At 37.9% G+C, this 20,727-nt stretch overlaps 2 protein-coding genes across 2 annotated transcripts; one reads left to right on the top strand and one right to left on the bottom strand.

Moving 5' to 3' along the window:
* LOC109826877 (receptor-like protein kinase HSL1) lies at window positions 293-1,674 on the top strand. The gene is given in 3 exon segments (XM_020393897.1): window positions 293-811; window positions 814-1,185; window positions 1,252-1,674. Coding segments are annotated over 3 exon segments (1,185 nt in total). The 5' UTR covers window positions 293-306; the 3' UTR covers window positions 1,560-1,674.
* On the bottom strand, window positions 1,776-6,968 carry LOC109836738 (hexokinase-2-like; the record flags this gene model as incomplete). The annotated part of the gene is made up of 8 exons (XM_020404731.1): window positions 1,776-2,377; window positions 2,466-2,547; window positions 5,453-5,583; window positions 5,678-5,776; window positions 5,952-6,107; window positions 6,193-6,267; window positions 6,537-6,719; window positions 6,798-6,968. Coding segments are annotated over 8 exons (1,230 nt in total), but the record flags the coding sequence as incomplete, so codon positions are not given.

Genomic DNA, 20,727 nt, shown 5'->3' with positions numbered 1-20,727 from the left:
CTGACACTACTTGATATAGAATATAATGTATTCTCAGGAAATATTCCATCATCAGCGCCAGATTTAGTGGTTTTTAAAGCGAGCAACAATATGTTCTCTGGTGTAATACCTGCTAAGCTTGACAAGTTTTCAAGTCCCCAGATTCTATCTCTTGGTTGCAATCAGATATCAGGCAAAATTCCAAGCTCTATATCTGCGTTGAGATTTCTCACAAAGCTAAATTTGAGCAGCAATAGTCTATCTGGCAATATACCTGCCGTTATCGGATCTTTGGCGGTCCTCAATACAATTGATCTATCAGATAACATGTTAACCGGTTCAATTCCAGATTCTATGGGGAGTATGAAGCTCAACATCCTTAATCTCTCTTCCAGCGATCTCTCGGTATATGATGAGAGTTTTCTCTTGAACCCAAATCTCTGCTCCTCAAGTTCTCTAATAAATGTCAGAATTTGTTCGCAAAAGAGTTCCTCTAGAGAGTTACTTGTTCTTCTCGGTGCGCTTCCCCTTTTGGCTATAATTTCTCTTGGCCTATCGTTCATTTTGAGAGGATACACGAGAAGAAATCGCAGCAATGTAGTCAATGCATGGACGATAACAACTTTTCACCGTTTGGGCAATTTCAACAAGTCCAACATTGCGAAAGGACTCACTAATGAGAACTTGATCGGAAGGGGAGGTGGAGGATTAGCATACAAGATCACCCCCAGCAACCAAAGCAGAGACACCGTAGCTGTGAAAAAAATCCGTAACAGTGCAAGGCTGGAAAAGGAGTTCCAGGCAGAAGTTCAGCTCCTTGGCTCGATTCGACATGCAACATCATCAAGTTACTTCGCTGCATCTCGAGTGCCGACTCCAAAATTTTGGTGTATGAATATGAGGAAAACGGGAGTCTAGACATGTGGCTTCATCATAGATGCCGATCATCTGTTTCAGGACGATCTGTGTCACGGGATTGGCCGATGAGATGGATGATTGCAGTGGGAGCAGCCAAGGGGTTGTGCTACATGCATCATGGTTGTTCTCCTCCAATCATGCATCGTGATGTTAAGTCTAGCAACACCTTGTTGGACTCGGGTTTTAACGCTAAGATTGGGGATTTCGGGCTGGCTAGAATGCTAATGAAGGCTGGAGAGCTAGAGTCGGTATCTGTGGTAGCCGGTTCTTTTGGTTATATGTCTCCAGGTAATAGCTTCTAACATTGGTTTTGATCAGTATTCATCTACTGACTGCTGTGTATCAAAAATGCAGAAAGCGGATGGTTGAGAAAGGTGAATGAGAAGGTAGATGTGTTTAGCTTCGGTGTAGTACTTCTGGAGCTGACCACTGGCAGAGAAGTAAACTACGTCAACGAGCACGCTTGCCTAGCTTACTGGGTGTGGCAACGGTTCCAAGAGGTAATCGATAAAGATATCAGAGATTCATCTTATCTTGATGATATTCTGGCTGTAATCAGATTAGGTATCTGTTGTACTGGGGCGTTGCCTGCGTATAGACCTTCGATGAAGGAGGTGCTGCAGATCTTGCAAGGGTGCAATCAGAAGAATGCTGGAAACTGATCAGGTCCAGCATAGAGCAATACAGCTCCACTTATCAGAACAAATTCCAAATGAGGGAGCAGTAGGAGGTCATCAGAGGTTGAAGAAGAAGGTGATCATGGTAATTGTCCCTAAGAGCCAACTGTCTGTATAAGTGTTAACTATGTGCTGTTTCATAGAATAAGTTACAGTTTATGGTACAGAATTTTTGCCAACAATCAGTATGCCAGCAACAAATATATAAAAGCTTAGTACACCCCCACTTTTTTAATTAGAGATGCAACAGTTATCACACAACTCTGAAAGAGAGGAACAGTGTAAATGAGGCAATGGCAATCTATAGCAAAGATTGCTAAACAAAAAGAGCTGTAAAGAGTGGCTAAATGCAAAATTATATACTTCCTTGCTGTACAAGCTTTTTTTCTCCGAGGGAAGAAAAGAAAATGAAAGGGTGAAATTAGAAGATCATAATATACACCCGGATTGTCTCAGAAACCTTAGGACCCCTAAAGTCCAATGTGGTGAGAGTTAGTGGCAGCCAAGAGAGCTGCACCAATGCCTGACCCATCATGGGCAAGCTTGACAATAATAGAATCCGAGGCTTCTTCTCCGAGAAGTTCTCCGAGAGTACTCTGCAAGACTTTGTTGAATATGGTGTAGTGCTCAAAAAGAGCCCCATCTATAGCAATCACTGTTCTTGGCTTGTCCACACTTGCCTTGTGCCTTTCTAACTTCTTTAATATAGCAAATATGCCAGCAGCAGCAAGACGAGCACCACGCTTTGTAATAATATCACACACCTCAACGACAAGTTTTCTTGTATCGATAGAACTGGTGATCTGAAATTTAGACAAAGTTCAAACCCCAGAATTACATAGTATTTCAGTGAGAACTTGAAGGATTCAACAAGTAAAAAAAGACACTTACCCCTAGGATTTCCTCCAGTTTCTTACCAACGATGTTGAGATTAGAGGACATATCATGATGCATGGCAGATACTACAGGTGTCCTGCAAATTGCACATTCCTCAATTTCAGAAATGGAACCTACATACATGCTATCAAATTAACCCCACCCCCCCCACCCCTACCCATCAAATTAACCCCACCCCCCCCCCCCCTACCCCCCAAAAGAAAAGGAAAAAAGAAAAGAACTTTTGCTATGTTGGAGTAAGTTTATCATCTTGCGAAAGAGGCAGCAGCGGAAAATGTTTCATCACCATAACTGGTATAATATATGGAACAATCTTCACATTGTCGGTAAAAGAAGTTCACAAGAACATGACAATTCAAGCATATACATTTCCTATACAAACTCTGTTGTGGACACTGTATAAGATATGACACCTGAGTTTTTTTTATTATTCTTTTAGATAAAACTTATCTTATGTCAATTTATTGGATCCTGAGTTAACAAAGAAAATTCAAAAAGACAATATAACTTTGTGTGTACTCATTCTTTGTGGATGTAGGCCAATTCTTATAGATAAGGTGCAAAAATCTCTAAAGAATCAATTTGAACGACATATAGCCCACTGAAATTAGGGAAATGATATTTAAGAGCTTGAACAAGAATGATAGGGTACCTTAATCTATTCAGAAGTATCAAAAAAAAAAAAGTTTTAACAACGTATGGGTTTACATCTAACTACTCTGAGTCCAAGCTTCTATTCAGGTGCCAAATACTGAATTGAATAAACCATCGAGAATGTTAACGAAGTGGTATTAAAGTGGATATTTGGTGATTTAGCAGTTAACATCAGAAGAGAGGATCTCCTTTCTGAGCTTCATAAGGAATAATTTATTAGTCCTGTTTAAAATAAAAACATTCTTCTTGACCAACCATCCCATTGGAGGGATATGTTAGAATAAAGTCATGTCTCCCAACTTAGTTTGTACATCTAATGATTCATTCTAAATCTGTAACTACTTCAGACCAGCCAGGAAAAAATAACAATAATGAACTTAAACTAAAGCCTTACGGCATGCTTAGAAGAAGCTGGCAACTTGAGAATGTAACTTTGAGGCAACTCTAGCAGCAACGTTTCTTCAAACAGATTAGCAATTAGAGTAGTATCAGACAAAAAAGCAACAGTTCCAAAAAACTAATGAGAGAAATTAAGCATAAATGATACATGATCCTGGACACTGACCCAACAAACAAACCAATAAAAAAAAAAAGGAGATACAAGATCCTGGCCTACTGGAAATCGGAACAAACAAACAGAAAATAAAGAACACTTTTGCTGACTTATGATTTTGATTTCATAATATTTTAATGATAATGAACTATATTTTGTATGCATAGTATTCCCGAGTATTTCAGGAGTATGAAGTGATGAAGTTTGGACATCATAGCTTTAGTGCTTCACAATAAGGTGTTCAAGTACAATGATCAAAAGCACAAGCTTCAAGATTAGAAGACTAATTATTAATGTCATACTATATGAAAGCAAACTTATAAAAGAAAGAAATACACATACCAATTGAATTACGATGAAGATATGCAACTACGTTGAAATGTTTAGGTATTTTCAATGAACTCCTGTTTTTAACATTAGTTAATTTCAGCATTAAACCACATAAGAGCGCCACCCATTCCATTATGAATCAATAAAATCAAGTCAGTTCTGAGCTATATGGCTCAAGTAATGACCATTTTAGTGAACCAGCAGAAAAACCATAATAACATGTGTGTGAAACGTCAAACAAACATAAAAACAGATGAGTGTTCGATCTACCTACCACTCGAGCGATCGATTGGGATTTAAAATGTAGGGATTTTGTATAGTCTTACTTTTCTAAGTTGATTTTTGGATCTAATTTGAATTTTAAATAGGTTTGACTTGGGGAAAAATATACGTGATACATAACAGTCTTGTCTCCCACCAAAAGCCTATAAACAGTGCTTCATTGAGCAAAAGTTAATGAGAAAGGGTGAAATATATGGTATCTTATCAATACTTTGAGCATTAATTTCTAAGCTTTTCAACAGAAAATTCATACAATTATTCACAGTAGTTTTAGCCATCTCGATCGACAACATCTAATTCGTTAGGTTTTTGTTCTCTAACCAATCCTTATTTGTTTGATTTGATTTTATATCACATTTGGATTGGATCTTGATTAGAGAGTTGTGCTTCTAGTCATGATTAACTATTATTATACAGGAATATAGATTAATTGTTTTATTGAGCTTAACAATCTCTATTTTGTGAAAAGAGAGATTTTGTTATTACGACTTATCTCCCAGGTGTTAGGAGATTATATTGCTCTCTAGGGTGTTAGAGATCAGAGGCCAGGATTCAGAGGATCTGTCAAACAGAGCGTCTTGGTTCCCTTAATATCAAGGTGTGACTCAGTTATGTTGGAAGAGTATCGAGTAAAGGAGCAAATTTACTACCGCAATACCAAGGTGTAATGGAGCCCTAGGCTCCCGCAATATCAAAGTTCAATTGAGGTTGCAAGTTAGCGCGGTATTAAGTNNNNAGCCACGACACTATCGAGAAGAGTGGATGAAGACAGGTTTGCCGAACCACTATAAAATTTCGATGTTTGTGGTTGTGCTTTTCTTTGGTGATCTCTGAAGTTGCATCTTTACTTTCCGTAATTATCATTATTCAAATCTGTGTTGCAAGTTATACATTGAGAGTGTGTTGTGAAAATTGATTAACTTGTCTAAAATATTTGTCTAAGAACAATCACATACACACAATCAAAGAAGAAAAGGTCAAAGTCTCTCAAAGTTGAATTCTCACTTCAATTAATACAATAGCAAAACTCAACCAGCAACAACTCAAAGTCCAGCATCACACTGAAATTAAAATCTTGATAACTAAAACCTTGAATACGACACAGGAAATTGATTTTCTGAGATGAGTCAGAGATGAGTCATAGATAAATAATAAATGGTACCTTAATACATAAGGAACTCTGAGTTTAAGGGGGACGGCATCACCAAAAAAGGCAGCCTCTTCAGCCATTTGCAATAGGGCTCTGCGTACAATTTCACCCAAATACATTCCTGAGAATAACTTCTCAAATATCTGAAGAAAAATAGTAAATATGCCATGGATCAGTTCAGCGACAATCTAAAGTGGTAAACATGAAACAGGCTGCCTCATACAACTGGAAGCCTACCTGTTCACCAGGATTTAAGCTTTCAGCATCTAACGCATGATCATGCTCCGTCAAAGGAAGATGAGATGAGAAGAAGTTTCCCCATTCCATGTTAATAACCTAACCAAAAGTTGACACCACCTTAGTGTGAAAACTGAAGGATAACCAATAATTTTTCAGAACTTGAGCCTTTTAGTTGACTAAATAAAATCATCAAGTCATATGCTGCCAAGTTATGTTAACTGTAAGAATATAATATGATTATGATATGTTTAGCATGATATTCAATCTTTACCATCTCTCCGGATTTTGGTAGGAGTCCTTGCCATTTGGGAATTGCTAGTACACTCTCTACATATGCCGCATTGCTTCCAGTTCCCAATATTACAGCGGCAATGACATCATCATCATGATACCTGCCTCCAGCCAAAGTTCCGATTGTATCATTAACCTACATTAAGATAGCAGTCAAGTGTTTTTATAATCCACTCTAACATAATTTTCTTTCTGAACCTAAAAGATATTAAGGAACTCACTAATGCCGCTACTCTCATATCAAGACCTTTTCTTTCCATCGCTTTAGTCAATTCAGCCACAACGTCTTGCCCAAGCTGGTATAACATGTATACAAACAATTACTAAATGAATAGAAAATGCATAAAAATGACATCATAGAAGCTGGCCGCATGAAGGACATGCATCATATTTTTAGTCAACATCAGTATCATCAGTCTTCGATATGTAAACAAGAGATTTGATTTTTTGCGCTGAACTGCAAAATTAGAAGACGACAAAGCCCTCTTGATACACCAGCCTCCAAACTACTTCAGATCAACACAAAAAATGTAGAAATAGAATCAATAGAGTAACCAGAATTAACCATTTCATCAATATTGAAGCCCTTCGTCCATTTAATTAGGGTTCCTGAAGCAATGGAAGTTTGTCTCACTGGAAAAGAGAATGTAAATCCAAACTCTCTCTGCCTTCCCTCAGAAAGGTGAAAATCTTCACCCTCAGTAGCCACAAACTTAGCTAATTCTTCTGCAATGAAATCAAATAGTTCCTGCAAGCAAATTAATACAATTTAGGTCAGAAAACAAAAAGTACACCCTTCAATAAAAGGTACTGAAACTTTACTCACATCAGACCCTCCAACCATTAAATGAGGTGGAATGGAGATCTCCACTGCTTCTCTTTTAACAACTCGTCTTTCCTTTCCACCCAATTGGACACGCAAACAACGAAAGTTTGTTCCTCCAAGATCCAACGCATAGAACAATCCTTCCTCATTTCTACGAAAAGTAGGAGCAAATTAATCAAATTATTGAACTTCAACGTAAATATGCTGGTTAAAAAAAAATCTTTCAACCAGGTCATATTGCTTTAAAGCTGCATGCACTATAATATTTCTGAAGGATTAACTCTCATTCATCAAAGTCATCTAATCTAAAATTTCTCAAAAAAAAAAACATTCTTTTTATAGGATTATTCTCCCAGTTTGCAAGTGTTAGCGTGAGAAAATTGGGTTCTTTGTTCAATGCAGAAAAATTATCCCAACACCTATTTTAAGAGTAAGAGTGTTGCTTTGTTAGACAAGTATGGGGATCAATTTTCAGTCAGTTTCGAATCTTCTCCTGGCCTACTATGTTTCTGAATTTTTGGCATGATTGGAGGATATTCAGTATCCGTAATGATCAACAAAACCAGTGGAATTGTGGAGTGATGGAAACCTTCTCGTTCATTTGCTATTTTCAATGTATGAGTTAATGGTCCAACAGAAGTAATCTATATTGCAGAATTTTTTCTCATACATTTCCTAGGAAGATGTACTGTTGTGTGACTGTGTTCTTATTATATACTTATGTGTATTAAGCTGTTATGAGATAAACATCTTTGTATTATGCACTTTTGCTTTTATAGTAAGGGTTCATCCACATTTACCCCTAAATCTATATATTTCTTAATTTACCATCTAATTCTGCCATATTGAGTTAAAATACCCTCCAAGGTTATGTTAAGGAATATTGTCAGATGTCCCTTTTTTCCTTCCTTTTTTGAAAATTTTCTGTTAGCTGTTTAGATGTTCAAATACATTACTTCGAGGTATCTTAATTCTTTATGGTAGAATTGGGTGCTAAATTAGCAAATACTTAGGTTTCCCTAGCAAATTAGCAAATATGGATTAGTTTGAAGAGTATATTGGTAAACAAAACCCTTATTCACTTATTAAAAAAACTACTTTCAAGTTACAATCTTTATGTGTTTATTTTTTGTCCCATCAAAAACTTCAACATATTCTCACACACAATAGCAAATGACAAATACTCAATTATAATTACCCTAATTTATTCCAAAACTATCGAGTATAGTATATATATATATATATAATATATAATATATATATATATATATATATAATATATAATAGTATATATATATAGAGAGAGAGAGAGAGAGGAGAGAGAAGAAATATGGTATGCTGGTACAAGCACAAATTTTGTGCCTTGGTAGTGATGTGTCACATTCTCATTCCACTCATTACCCATGTGAATGTTGGTCCCAATATTGAATGAGTGGGAGGGGGATATGACACTCACTACAAGCATAACTTTTATGCTTAGTACAAGCATACCCATATTTCTCATATATATATATAATTATATATATATATATATATATATATATATATATATAGTTATAGAAATGGTATGCTGGTACCAAGTACAAAAAGTTATACTTGGTAGTGAGGGGTGTATAATCCCCTCCACTCATTCAAATAGTGCATATCCTCATGCACTCCTCAACCCATATGAATGTGGTCCCCCATTTGAATGATGGAGGGGATTATGCACCTCACTACCAAGGCACAAATTTTGTACTTGTACCAAGCATACCCATTTTTCTAAGTTATGCTTGGTAGTGAGTGGTATAATCCCCTCTACTCATTCAAATGGTTGCATATCCTCGTGCATTCCCTCAACCCATATGAATGTGGTCACCCATTTGAATGAGTAGAGGGATTATGCCACCTCACTACCAAAGCACAAATTTCTGGCCTTGGCTACCAAGCATAACCCATTCTTTCTCAATAATTATATATATATATATTATATATTATATATATATATATATATTATATATATATATATAGCAAAACTATCGAGTATAGTATATATATATATATATAATATATAATATATATATATATATATATATAATATATAATAGTATATAATATATAGAGAGAGAGAGATGAGAGGAAGAGACAGAAATAGGGTATGCTGGCTAAAAGCACAAATTTGGCTGCCTTCGCCGTAGTGATGTGTCCACATCTCATTCCACTCATTACCCAATCGTGAATGTTGGTTCCCAGATATTGAATGAGTGGGAGGGGAGATATGACACTCCTACAAGGCATAACTTTTATGCCCTTAGTACAAGCATACCCATATTTCTCATATAAGTATATAATATAATATATATATATATATATATACTATATATATAGTTATAGAAATGGTATGCTAGTACCAAGTCAAAAAGTTATACTTGGTAGTGAGGCCCGGCGGGGGCGCGGGGCCGGCGCGGGGCGCCTGCTTAATCCCCTCCACTCATTCAAATAGTGGCATAATCCTCATGCACTCCTCAACCCATATGGAATGTGTCCCCCATTTGATGAGTGGAGGATTTATGCACCTCAACTACCAAGGCACAAATTTTGTACTTGTACCAGCATACCCAATCTAAAGTTCATGCTTGGTGTGAGTGGTATAATCCCTCTACTCATTCAAATCGGTGATATCCTCGTGTCATCCCTCAACCCATATGATGTGGTCACCCATTTGAATGAGTAGAAGGGATTATGCCACCTCGACTACCAAGCCACAAATTTCCTGGCCTTGGCTACCAAGCGATACCCATTCTTTCTCATATATATATATATATTATATATTATATATATATATATATATTATATATATATATATAGTGAGTTAGGCTTACTATTAGTAGCATCCCAATATGCGGAATACTATCAACCAAATTTTAAAAATCAAAACCCAAAAATAACATCCAATATCCGGATACCACCCAACCACAAATTTTAAATCAAAACCAAAATGAAACACTCCGGACTGGTAGATGTGATCTACTAGCACATGAACTAGTTTAGAAATAAAATGTTCAAAGGATTTTATCTCATTTACCACAAAATATGTCCGTCAAAACCAATATTATTCAGAATTTCATTCGAAGTTGGGTTAATATCGGCCCTCTGATATATAATTCAAACACATGATGAAATCATTTGAATTTTATTTCTGAGTAGTTCATGCTGCAGTTGATCACAATCTACTCGGCTTGTTATTTATTTTAGGTTTGATTTTTAAAATGGTGTTGATAGTCGCCTGTTGGTAAGCTAAACTACAGCTGGCCTAGCTCAAGTAGGTATATATATACTTCATAAAAAAATAAACAGCGATTACCCATTGGGAGATGATCGACCGTAGCTGATGAGGCATCTGAGCCTTGCTGCCGCCATCTTCGCTCAAGCCCCGCTTTCATCTCAGCGCCCATCGCCTCGCCACGTCGGTGAAGCTTTCCGGCCGCGCGTCCGCATCGCTCCTTCAGCTCTCCACCATCTCCCTCGCCGCCCCACCCTCCTCCTCCTCCTCCTACCCCTCTCACGATCAATCGCTGCCGCCGCCAACGCCAACGCCGCCGCCGCCTTACTCATGCCTGAGATTCTAGGGTTCCACCGTAAAGATGAGATTTTTTATTAGTTCCGATACTAATAGTTGTATTATAAAAAAACAGAAAAAAAATGTGAGGGGTTTTGATTGAGGAGTTTGGAGTTATCACGATCGTCGAGTGCTTTTGTGCGTCGTTTTCTCGAATGCTGATGTGTGTACTAAAGAGTCGGTCAAACGTTTGGATTATTACAAATTGAAACGTGTGCGGCCATTATATGGTTCATGTTACGAAATTATTAACGGATGTCCGTAACGTTCAATTAAAGTATCCTTATTTAATTTTGTTAGCTTAGTTAGCTTATTTATATAGTCAAGTATTTATAATGCATAAGCTTATATAAAGGGTTAAATGATATAAAGAGAGAAATACAATTTAAATAGAAAATCTCTATCTATGATAGCTCTATAATTTCTCCTATTGCAACTAGTACTTTGCTCTTTTCTTAGAGCATTTCACAGCATGTTATGTGCACTATAGTATTTTTCTAATTTTTCTCATCTAACGGAAGGTATATCTTCTTTACTACTCTTCATATGTTACACACATATATTTTCACAAAATGAATTTTATAATACTAACATCCTCATCATTTGCATTTGGCTTTAATTTATGTGCGTATGGTTTTGATTAGAGATATATAGTCTATTATCTACATGTTTAAATATTATTTATCATAATTCTTAACCTGTCCACCGCTTGTATCTTTTATATGAATTTGATCATTATTTTCCACATATTCTAATTTGATGTGGATTATGTAGAAAGCATGACGTATAATTATATGTATTGGAAAATCATTAAGACTTGTATATTACTAAATAGCATATGTTCAATTTCATAGTGTATGCTCAATTTCATTCTTAGTATTTATTAGTATTTTAGGCCGTGCTAAGTATGGTTTTAATTTAATTTTTTGCTGTTATATCCATGCCCGATCTTTCACTTACGAATGTACTATCAAAATTAATTACATCTCCTGATCGCTATCTTATAGTCTTTTCATGCTTTCCAAGCATGTACATACCTCCATTTTTCCACACCTCACTTTTTTTTTAACAAACCTTAAAAATAAATTTAACTCTTCCAATACCTCTCTTAAAATTGTATGAATATCATATTTATATTATTATAAAGACATAGATTACCATTCCAATAATTTCAAAATAACTTCAATATTCATAAAGTTGATGAAATCTTTTTATATTTAATTATTAGATTACATTATATTTGAAATTTTGTTATTGTACATTAGAACATTTGTTAGATTAACATATTGTATTTATGTTATTATATTATCTTATTAATATTATCTTTTAAAATTTGAAGTTTGCATATTAATTGAGAATAATTAATTAATATACTTACATAGCCAACTCTTTAGATAAATAGGATTTTTAATTATATTAATTAATTAATATATCTTTTAACATAACTTTCTTGTTAAAATCAGTGTGGTGCTATTCCCAAAAGGTCAAACACACTGTTTATTTTTGGAAATCTAAATATAATTAAGTTTGATTTATTTCTCAACAACCTGACCTATCGAATTTAGCTATATTTTAGTACATATACCATGTACATATAAAGATTATTTTTTAAGTACATATATATACCATGTACTAAAAAAATAACATTTTTTGTAACTGAATTAATCCTCCATAGAAGTGTATGTATGTTGCACTAAAATTTGATCTTTAAATTCATAACTATTTTATTTGTTAGCCAATATGTATATTTATTTACTTATAGTTATAGTTTTCATAACTTCCTTGTCTTTGAAAATTGTTGTACGTAGCCAAACTTCTAAAGTTGCAAAAAGGAGCGGCGCTCATGGTGCATGTTAGAAGGCGATCTACGCCTTGCTAACATGCACCCCTGCTGAGGAAAATTTGGATTTAGATGGCAAGAAAGAGGAGAGATAATAGCAATAAGATCTTCAATATAGGATCAAAAGCTTCGAATTCTTGTAGGGATCAATCTGATACAATCTTGGCTGAAGAAGATGAAGATTTGGATCTAGAGGTCATGGGATCAACTGGACCTAGAGGAGAGAGGAAGAAGGTATTGATGGCGGATATTCTTAACTCTAGCACCTTCTCTGTGGAGGCTAATCAATCTCATAGTACTCCAATGATGATAGGAACCCAATCCTGTAAGTTCTTGAACTCTGTATCTAGAATTTCTTGGGCTGACGATCTTGATTTGGAGAATGAATTATCAAATTCCTCATCTAAGCATTGTGCTGATAATTCTATTAAGATCTTAGATCATGTTCCACAATTTATTCCGAATTCTTCATCGATTCTGAGATATGTCATTGTTCCATTGGTTTCTACTGGAAAAATCTCACAAGCGAGTGAAGTTGTAGAGAATTTATCTTAAGATAGAACTGATGTTGGAATTCTTAATGCAAATAAAGTTGATTTTCCTCCTTTAGAATCTTCTAGGATTCCTTAGGATTCCATAAATAATCCTCAAGATCCTGTTATCGCCAAGAAAAGCTAGGTGAGCTTTTTTGCAGATAATAGGAAACCTGGGAGTGGCTTCAGTCTGAATTATGTGCCACCAAATGTTGAAGATTCAGTAACTTTTGATGAGGAGGAATGGAATGAAGGAAGTTCTATTTGGAAATCTTCATTTATTGGACAAGTTTTGGGACTAAATGCCAAATTCAAAGTAATGGAAACTTATGTCTTGAAAGTTTAGGGAAATCTGGCAATTCCTGAAGTTTGCCTACTCAAACCTGGTCTTTTCTTGTTCAAGTTTAAAGCATGGATGATATGAGGAGCATTTTGGAGATTGGCCCTTGGTTTTTTGGTTCCAGACCTATCCTCCTAAAGCCTTGGACAATAGATGATGAGATAGAAAAGAGGAATGATTGTGTGTATCCTGTATGAATTCATTTACCAGGCTTGAAACTCAACTTGTGGAATGCAAAAAAGTATTAGCAAAATTATAAGTATTTGTAGGCTGTCTAAAAATCATAATAGATAGTTGACCCCTATCAGACTTCGACCGACAGTTTTGACAAAGGAAGGCTGCAATAAGAGGATTCTCCTATGGATCAAGAAGAGATTATAAGACAATGATTTCTTCAAACCAAGATGCAGAATTCATACTTGCAGTTGAAACACAAGTAATTTACAAAGTCAACGCAATCACTATATCTGCAGCTCCATATAGCTGCAAACGCAGCTCTACATCCGCTGCAAAGGCAGCTCCATATCGCTGCAAACGCAGCTCCATATCACTGCAAACGCAACTCCAGATACTACATTTAGACGCAGGATCATACCTAGAACGCAAGTCAAGACGTTGACTTGCTCAAACGCGATCCATACGATTTTAAGAAAACCGCTGTTCACCCACGATTTGGGGAGTGGTTTAAGTGGGTCATTATACCCGATTAATGGGGCGACTAAACCCTCATATAGGCACGGATTATGGGGTCAGTTACACTCCTAATACCCCTATAAATATCAACAAACTCAAGAGAGTTGGGAATCGGATTTCGAGATCAGATTCTAGAGATGAGAAAATCTGGAGGCAATAATCTTCAACAGTCGAAGATTTCTAGATATTTGATACTTAGCTTCTCAACCGAATTATTTCGGTTCGAACAACTCTTTTTCACCAGAGTTTGTCACTCGTTCTGAGTTACAAAACTCTTCAAGAGTTCTTGATCAGTTCGACCACACAAGTCAGTTGTTCCAGTGAATTGAGACATTCGGATCGTCAACGAAGAGCAAATTTGATGCGAGTATTCGAATGAGGCACTCCATCGCCACCATGAAAAAATCAGAATTAAACAAAGGGGAGAATCCAGATCATTCTCCTCTCTTTTGTAATCGAAATTCAAATTGTAATTAAGATCGAGAGAATACAAATCAATTTTTCTTTCATTTTACTTACTTCAAATTTTTTACCAAACAGTATTATTGGTAAACCAATTACCACAGACAAGCTTACAGCTAATATGCAAAGACTTGTATATGCAAGGGTGTTAGGTGAAGTTAACATGCCCTCTGCTCTTCCAGATGAAATCTTCATTCAGAGTCCAAATGGGAAAAATTATATCCAAAAGGTCTATTATGAATTGAAGCCTAGATGGTGCAATTTCTGTAGATTGGTGGGTCATGAATCCAATTTCTGCAGAAGACATGTTCAAAAATGGATTCCTAAGAAAATTAGTAATCCTGTCAATACAAAGCAACCTGTAAAGCCTATGCATGTACAATCTGTTGTGCATGCCCAAAAGGAAGGTTTTCAGGCTAGAGGGATGAGACTATGATGCAAGAGCATGTTATGCATCATGTGCATGTTAAAAATCTTGTACATGTTGATCAGTATCATCCTGTACATGTTGAGCATACTGTGCATGTTATTCACATTCAGGAGAAAGTCCTGGCAAAAGGAAAAGATGCTATGAGGAATGAAGACATTTTACACTAGTTTGTACCTCTACAAGGAAAAGAAATTGATCTGCATATGAGGAACAATATTGAGCATCAGAAAAAACATAGTACCTATGGCACTCTTTCTCCGTCAAAAGGCAAAGAGGTATTGTAGGAAGGTCAAAATTACAAGGATAAAGAAAATATTAGTCCTATGAATACCATTCTTGGTCAGTACCAAAAAGGATGATTCACGGACTATTATTCAAAGCAATAAAGTCAGGAAGGTTATCTCAAGTATTTCAGGAATGAACATTGATAGATGTGAGCCCTCTACATTTGATAGGGGGTCTTTTTAAATGAATCTGTCTTTCTGGAATGTGAGAGAATTGAATAAATCCTCTAAGCAACACATGGTAAGGAACCACATAAAGCAATATCATTTATTCTTTTTAGCTCTTCTTGAAACAAAAGTTAAGGAATCTTCAATTCCCATTACTACCAAGAGGATTGCCAGCAATTGGAGTTGGGTGTCTAATGTCTGGACTTCAGGGAAAGCAAGGATTACCATTCTTTGGGATCCAAATTTTTTTGATATTCAAGTCATTAACAAGACTGATCAACATATTACTTGCTCTGTCAAGTCAATAGATGGAAGATTGGACTGTGTCATCTCAACTATATATGGCTTCAACCATTTGGATGCTAGAAAAGAGTTGTGGAATGATCTTAATAGCACTTCTCAAAGGATAGGGAATTTGCCATGGATCCTTTCTGGGGACTTTAATGCAATGATTAGTGATGAAGAAAAATAGGGAGGAGTAAATCTTACTGAGAAGGACACTAGAGATTTCAGCAAGTTTATTGAGGATTGCTCTGTTAATCACTTGAAAACTATAGGATGTTTCTACACCTGGAATAACAAACATGATGCAATCTCTAGGATTTGGAGTAGACTGGATAGAACCCTGGTTAATGATACTTGGATTAATAAATTCAACTCTAGCCATGTTGAGTATATGATTCCAAGCTTCTCTGATCACTCCCTAGGCATTGTATCTGTGTATGAAGATCTAATTCAGGGGAAAAAGCCTTTCAGATTTTTAAGATGTGGATCAAGCATGACAGGTTCCTGCACATAGTCATAAATATCTGGCAAACTCCTATCCAAGGACACACTATGTTCTCAGTTTACTCAAAGCTTAAAATATTGAAAGGAGCTCCGAAGGATCTGAATAAGAAACACTTCAATAACATTAGTGAACAAGTGCAAAGAGCAAAAACTACATTAGAGGATGCACAAAGAACCCTTCAATTAAACCCTCTCAACTCTGCTCTTATTGATCAAGAAAAGGAATGTCTCTATACTTACAACAAACTACTTGATTGTGAGCTATCATTCTACAAACAAAAGGCTAGAATAGCTTGGAGTATAAATGGAGATTGATGTACCAAGTTCTTCCATGCAGTAGCAAAATCTAACAGACATAATAATAGAGTGGTGGCCCTTTACAATAATAGGGATGATAAGATCAATGATGGAGAAGATATAGTGATGGAACTTGTATCTTACTATAAAAACCTTATGGGCAAAGCAGTTAGCACTTCCCCTCCAAACATGAACATCATCAAAGCAGGACCTTGCCTAACTGAATCTCAAATCAGGGAGCTGTCAATTCCAGTGACTAAGGAAGAAATTAAAATTACAATGTTCTCAATGTCTGATGATAAAGCACCAGGGCCCAATAGTAATTGTATGTCCTTCTTCAAAACTGCATGGCCTGTTATCGGAGAAGAGATCACCTTGGCAATTGAAACTTTTTTCAAAACTGGCAAGTTATTGGTGTAAGACCCCGTAGATTTTTGAGTATGTATATGTACATCAGTAATGAGGTTGAGTGTGCAAGATTTCAAATCATATGCAGTTTCTAGTCCATGAGTCGACCCATGACTGTCATGAGTCGACTCACGAAATCGAGTCCTGTTGTTATTTAGTCTTTGTTGAGTCGACTCATTATATCATGAGTCAACCCATGAGTCATGAGTCGACCCATGACTGCCACGAGTCGACTCATCGGGGTTTTTCTAGTTTTCTGAGTCGGGTTTGTTTGAGTTTTGGGTCGGGTTTTACCCACTCATATATATTTCTCCCCACTCGAAAATACTCTTGTTCATCAGAAAACCCTAGAGAAACCCTAGCCTCTTCTCTCCCTCTAAACCCTAGCTCGTTTTTGGGATTTCTTGGGCGATTTTTGAGGATTTTCAGCGGCTTTTCGTGGATTGCAGCGAAGGGGATTGTTCATCATCACTTTTGAGGAGAGTAACATCTCGCCCAACCCTTCTCCCATGTTTCTAATTGTTTACAACTGTTTTCCATAAGTTTTATTGAGCCTAAGACTTATTTTCAAGTATAAATCAACATCTTTGTTAGGGTTAATGCTAGAGATCATGTATTTCGGATTTTAAATCCCCACTAACAAGTTTTTCATGAAAACCCAGATCTGGAATTTTATTTAAAGAATAAGAATGTGAGTTTTATTTTGATTAAATGCTTTCTTTCATGTATAGGAGTTAAATGTTAGATTTAACCTACAAGAAAATCGTTTCTCATAATAAATATGTTTTTCTCACTATATTATAGTCGAGAATCGATGGCTATAGAAGTGTAGATCAGAAAATTGAAAGTGTGGATCGTGTTGAACAAGTTACAGTTGGGAGAAATGCTTTGTTCAGCCCGTGAGTCGACCCACGGCTCATCATGAGTCGACTCAATAGGTTGAGTCGACCCAACAGGTTGAGTCGACCCATGACTCTCATGAGTCGACTCACGAAGTCTAGTTGTGTTGTCTTTTTGTTTCTGCTGAGTCGACTCGTCAGTATACGAGTCGACCTATAAGTCATGAGTCGACCCATGACTGTTATGAGTCGACTCATGAAGTCCTTTCCTGCTATTATTTGTGTTCTGCTGAGTCGACTCATATTGAGCACGAGTCGACTCATCGCAGTATTTTCTATCTGTTTTCATTCGTGCTTCTGTTTAAATCATCTGCTGTACATATATGTAGATATATATATGTATGTGATACGAGTTGCCGTGCGAGCACTCTTGATCGCGGAATTATCAAGAGTGGGTAAAGAAGAAGAACGACAGAAGAACACAAGAGTTGAATTAGGGCGAAGGAAAATACCTTCTCTAGATTATGAGAATCAATTGGATTTTACAAATCTCTCTCTCACAATCTCTCTAGATCAAAGAACAACCTCCCTGATCTCTTTTCTGATTACAAACTGCGTTCTAAACCCTAGAAAAGTCGTGTTTCTATTTATACTAAACAGAAATCCCAACTGGAGCAGGAAACAGACCCAGGCCCGGATCCGCGACGCGGTCGACCGCAGTGCCCAAGTCGGTCGACCGGTCAGAACGACGAAATCTGGAAAATCGATTACAGGGTTCTCCGGTCGACCGCAGTGCCACCATCGGTCGACCGATCTCAGTCCCGAGACACAGTTGGGGTCCGTGCACGATGCGGTCGACCGCCGTGACCACGCCGGTCGACCGGACAGAGTCCAACTGTAATTTCTGCAGTTTTGATGAATCCTTTCGACTTCGTTGCTTCCAATGGCCTCGTCCACGACTCCTCTACTCTATTCTCAAGATACCATGAGAATCATCTATCCTCAAGCTCCCATGAGGATCGCTAAGCTCCCGAAGAGAAGATACACCCGTATCATGGGTCCCCCCTTTAGGAACTTGAAGTCCCATTCAAGTTAGAACTTCAGCTGAGGGAACTCGCGAGCCCCTCCTTCTCTGTTGAACCACTTGGCCTTGCTAGGTACTTGACCTTGACGTCCAATGAGAAACGACTCCTTCGTCCCCCGCCTCGTCATGGTCGTCTTCCGTTCCAAAATGCAATCTTCTTTCAGTGGCTCCTCTCTATCAAACCACAAGTCTTCAACATGCGGTAAGATCAACTTGTCATCACCTTCATCATCCAATAACGGAGGTTCAAACAACTTCAAGTACTCGGCATTGATCACCGAATACATGCCTAAGTAAGGTGGCAAATCTAAACGAAAAGCGTTGTCGCCAATCTAATCGATAATCCGAAATGGACCATAACGAATAGGCTTCAACTTCTTCCCTTCTCCTTTGAGCCTCTCCTTACTCAATTTTAGCCATACCATATCGCCTTTACCAAAGTTACAAGGAACCCGATGTTGATCATGCTTCGCCTTGTACTTAGCTTGCGATTTCTTCAATTGAGCTTCAACCGTGGCATGAATATTTGCAATCTTCTCAAGAAATCGCTGAGCACGTTGTCTCTCACTCCCCTCCTTGCCGTCCACTGTGGCTTCACTTGAAAACACAAGATCGAACGGGCTCGGCGGTAAAAATCCATAACAAGTCTCAAACGGTGACTTTCCGGAAGATCCATGAATCGCCCGATTGAAAGCAAACTGCAAATATGGTAAACTCTCATCCCAAGTCTTAGGATGCCTAGAATTATACCCCCGCAACATGTGCACCATAGTCCGGTTGACTACCTCCGTTTGTCCGTCTGTTTGTGGATGAAAGGCCGTGCTCTTCTTCAATTTAGTGTCCATCAAACTCCATAAAGAATCCCAAAAATGTCCGAGAAAACGGCTATCCCGATCCGAAATAATCGAGCTCGGCAACCCAAAGTGCTTCCACACATGCTCAAAGAATAATTGTGCTGCACCCGCTCCCGTCACGGTCTTCTTACAAGGAATCAATATCACCATCTTGCTGAACCAGTCCACCACAACGTACAAATAGTCATGCCCGCGCTTCGTAGTTGGCAACCCTCCTAGAAAATCCATAGAAATGCTCTCCCACGGCCTAGAAGGAACCGGTAATGGTAGGTACAATCCCCTCTTTCTGTTAGAAGGCTTCGAAATACAACATAACTTACACCCTCCAACATACTTGGTCACATCATCAAGCATCCGTGGCCAAAACACATGTCGCCGTAGATTGAGAAGCGTTTTCTGAATGCCAAAATGCCCTTGCACACGCGAGGTATGTGCTTCCCGAATCCACTGCAACCTATCACCATCCTCCGGAATGCATAGTGATGCCCCACGATACAATAAGCCATCATCTCCAAGTGCATACTCCCCCCTTCGACCAGCCTTCGCCTGCTCAAACACACTACCGAAGTCTCTACTGGATGCATACAACTGAACATACTCAAAAGGAACCAAGGGCTGAATACGCGTCGCCACCAACAACGACCTTATCGGTGGGCGAGATAACATATTGGCCAACTTGTTCGTCGCCCCCTTCTTGTACCTAATAATAATGTTGAAAGCCATCAAATAAGACATCCACTTCATGTGCCGCGCCTGCTGTAGCTTCGTCTGGGCATGTAAGAACTCCAACGGCTTATGATCCGAATGCACGACCACCTCCTTCCCTAACAAGTACACCCTCCAATGCTTAATTGCTTGATATAGCGCATAGAACTCCTTGTCGTAGGTTGGGTAGTTCGCAATAGCACCCGAAAACTTCTCAGAATGGTATTCCACCGGTTTCCCATCCTGAGTCAACACCTCGCCCATCGCATAATTAGACGCGTCGGTCTCTACCTCGAAAGTCTGCTGCAAATTCGGCAACGCCAACACTGGTGCCTCCGAGATCTTCCTTTTTAGCAACTGAAAAGCCTCCTCATGCGTCTTTCCCCACTCAAACTGAACTTTAGCCTTCGTGAGGCCATGTAACGGTGCCGCATAAGTCGAAAAATGTCGAATGAACTTGCGCAAATACTGGCAAGCCCCCATGAAGCTCCTCACCTCAGTCACTGTCTTCGGCGTCGGCCACTTTGTGATCACCTCCACCTTGCCTGGATCTATCCTCCGCTGGCCCTTCCCTACGATGAAGCCGAGATACACCAACTCGTCCTT

This window comes from Asparagus officinalis, chromosome 1, assembly GCF_001876935.1.
Source record: "Asparagus officinalis chromosome 1, Aspof.V1, whole genome shotgun sequence".
In the NCBI taxonomy this organism is placed as follows: Eukaryota; Viridiplantae; Streptophyta; class Magnoliopsida; order Asparagales; family Asparagaceae; genus Asparagus; species Asparagus officinalis.
The sequence above is the reverse complement of the archived record's forward strand: the minus strand, read 5'-3'. Positions and strand labels throughout refer to the sequence as shown.